The sequence below is a fragment of the Vanacampus margaritifer genome, chromosome 19, assembly GCF_051991255.1.
Source record: "Vanacampus margaritifer isolate UIUO_Vmar chromosome 19, RoL_Vmar_1.0, whole genome shotgun sequence".
NCBI lineage: Eukaryota > Metazoa > Chordata > Actinopteri > Syngnathiformes > Syngnathidae > Vanacampus > Vanacampus margaritifer.
In genome coordinates, this window is record NC_135450.1 from 964,950 (window position 1) to 967,500 (window position 2,551).

A 2,551-nucleotide genomic window follows, 5' to 3' on the forward strand; every position below is an offset into this window, starting at 1 on the left:
TTTTTACTCATGTACTATAAAAATTGTTTCCCACATATAATAATGCCAATAATAATTTGGACATTTTGGACGGTGCCATTTTGAACTTCAACTTGTTCTAGACAATGGGTTAAATTTTAGCTCACTCATTGATTTTTTTCAAAAGCTTTATATTTGATATTAATATTAATAAAAAGCAAGAAGTCAAAAATTGGACACTTTCCTTACGAGGGTTGAACCAATACTCTAGGTGAAAAATGAAACTTCACAATCAAAACTCAGTGACAATTGTGTAAACAGTTTATTTTTTAGAAATAATTTGTATCATGATTGAAACGCATCCAGTTTATTAGAAAGCAAAGAAACTTACGTGTATGCAGGCTACAAAACCAGTAATTTACATTTAATTGGAGCAAAATGTACTCCTGAGTTTAGATCACAATTTAGAGCAACCAACCAACAGTCTTCAAGCACTAAAATATGTTTTTTTAAATATGAATTTTATTTATCAAAATGTAGTATCCCTTCACAAGAAAATCCACATTCATGCTATCTAGTCAAGTGTGGATGGGTCAATGACATAAAAACGCAATCCCACAGTTGACTATGTTCACAGGATGTTCATCATCTTCAATTAAATAACACAAATACAGCACAAGGATGATTTCACCAAGTCACGCAAAACATTTGTCACATTTATATTTCACATCCAACATGCAACAATCATGGTTTATTTAGAAATGAAATATAACGCCCCGGAAAGAGACAAAAATTAAATGGTAAATGTGTAAAAACTACAATAATATCATTATAGTGACATAGTATATATGAAAATACACATTTATATCAGCAAGTAATTTATTATCTTATGTAAAATAGTGATGCATTAATGGGTAATGCAGTCTTGCTTTCAATCGTTGAAAAAATGGCACCTTTGGGTGGGGGAGAAACCCTTCACTGGTCGGCAGTGGTGACAAGTTCAAACCACTGCCTGAGTGCATCACTCAGGGTCTCTGGCAAGGCATTGACATCTCGCAGGATGACATAGAAGGGGAATGGAAACTCCTCCATATAGGAGCGGATTTCTGGTAGTTCTCCTGGCCCTTTAAATACTGGCACCTTGATGTCCAGGATCGAATCCTACATCAAAGCACCACAGATTGTATCAGTACAGATATGTTCATTGTTTTGTGGATTTTACTATTGCATATCATGGCTCAAGTGTCTGTAACATCATCTTAACTCTTTGACTGCCAACCATTTTCAGAAAAGAGAACATGCCAGCTGATTTAGAGCATTTTGACTGATCTTTCAAGGTCGACAGAAAATGTTGTGTTTGGACTATGGAAACACAGATACTACCAAATGAAAGATTGAACTCTCATCTTTCATCAGAAAAAAAGTTTGTTTCTACCCCATTCGGTTTTTTAGTAATCAACAATAGAAAATAGGTTAGTTTCACCCAAATGCTCTGTTTTGGACCAAAATACGTAGAAATCAAGCTTTTTGTGAAACAATATTATTTCATGCGCTCTAGTGAATTTGACACTTTTTTTTCCATGAATGATGCCACAAACACCTAAACAGTGCTTTACTTCTATAAAACACTACCACCAACAATGAAAAAGTGTTTTTTGATAGAAAAATAAGTTTATTTACATTCAACAGTGTAACAATTTGACCCAAAAATTTGGCAAACTATTTACATATGTGTGCTACTGTGCATGTGTATGTGTTACTATTTACAATTGTGCGGATGTTTCAACTACACAATTTTTCTTTTTGTGTGGTATATTGTGTAACACTCCCCTGCGCGCAAGGGGACGCAGCAGGATTTGCACCACAGATTAGTTTCACTGCGATTGCCCCTTCGCCTTCAGACCCTACACTTTCTTGCCGGCCTTTTTTTCCGGGGAGTAGCAGGTTTGTACTGGAGTGTGTGTTTGGCCATGTTGCCATCAAGTCTACTCTCAGGATCATGATACGGTGACCTGGTGTTACGTCTGGCTTCCTCATGCCCTTCAGTTCCTATACCTGCAACAACTTCCTCCTCCTCCTTGTCTTGTGGTAACAGCCACCCTCTCACCACCTAGCTGGATAAACTCCAAAAAGTGTCGGCACTTCGCAGGATTTTTTGTTTTGTGCAGGATATATGCATTGAACATGCATATTTGAAATAGATAGGCAACACATTTTTTGTGCCATTTCAATGTTTTACGCGTGAATGGGTGGTAAGAGATGTTCTGATCCATCTTATCCACTCCATTCATGGTGGCATTGTTGTCCAGAACCAGTGTCTTCTCCGTGATCAGACTGTATCCACTCCTCCAATGAATATGCATTGGACTCAGGGTACTCTTCATCGTCCGATTGAACGTCCGCCTGTGCAGAAGTGCTCGGTTGTGCACCACGTTTTCCGGCGTTAGCATCGCTAGGCCGGTGAGGCTTTACAACGTGATCGAAGCCGCCGCGTCAACGCTTCCAACTTCGGCTTCAACCTCGGAGTCACCATCATCATCATCAATGTGCTCTTTAGCACTGGTCGATGCTTTTCGTCTTTGAAAAAAATGCT

At 38.2% G+C, this 2,551-nt stretch overlaps 1 protein-coding gene across 3 annotated transcripts in view; it reads right to left on the reverse strand.

The window, feature by feature from the left end:
- Positions 1–257: 257 nt before the first annotated feature.
- Positions 258–2,551, reverse strand: part of mdn1 (midasin AAA ATPase 1) — a 260,821-nt gene continuing 258,527 nt past the window's right edge. For all 3 annotated transcript variants that reach the window (XM_077552191.1, XM_077552190.1, XM_077552189.1), the window contains exon 102: positions 258–1,119. In XM_077552191.1, coding sequence (XP_077408317.1) covers positions 934–1,119 — 186 coding nt within the window. In that variant the 3' untranslated portion in view covers positions 258–933. The remainder of the gene's footprint in view (positions 1,120–2,551) is intronic.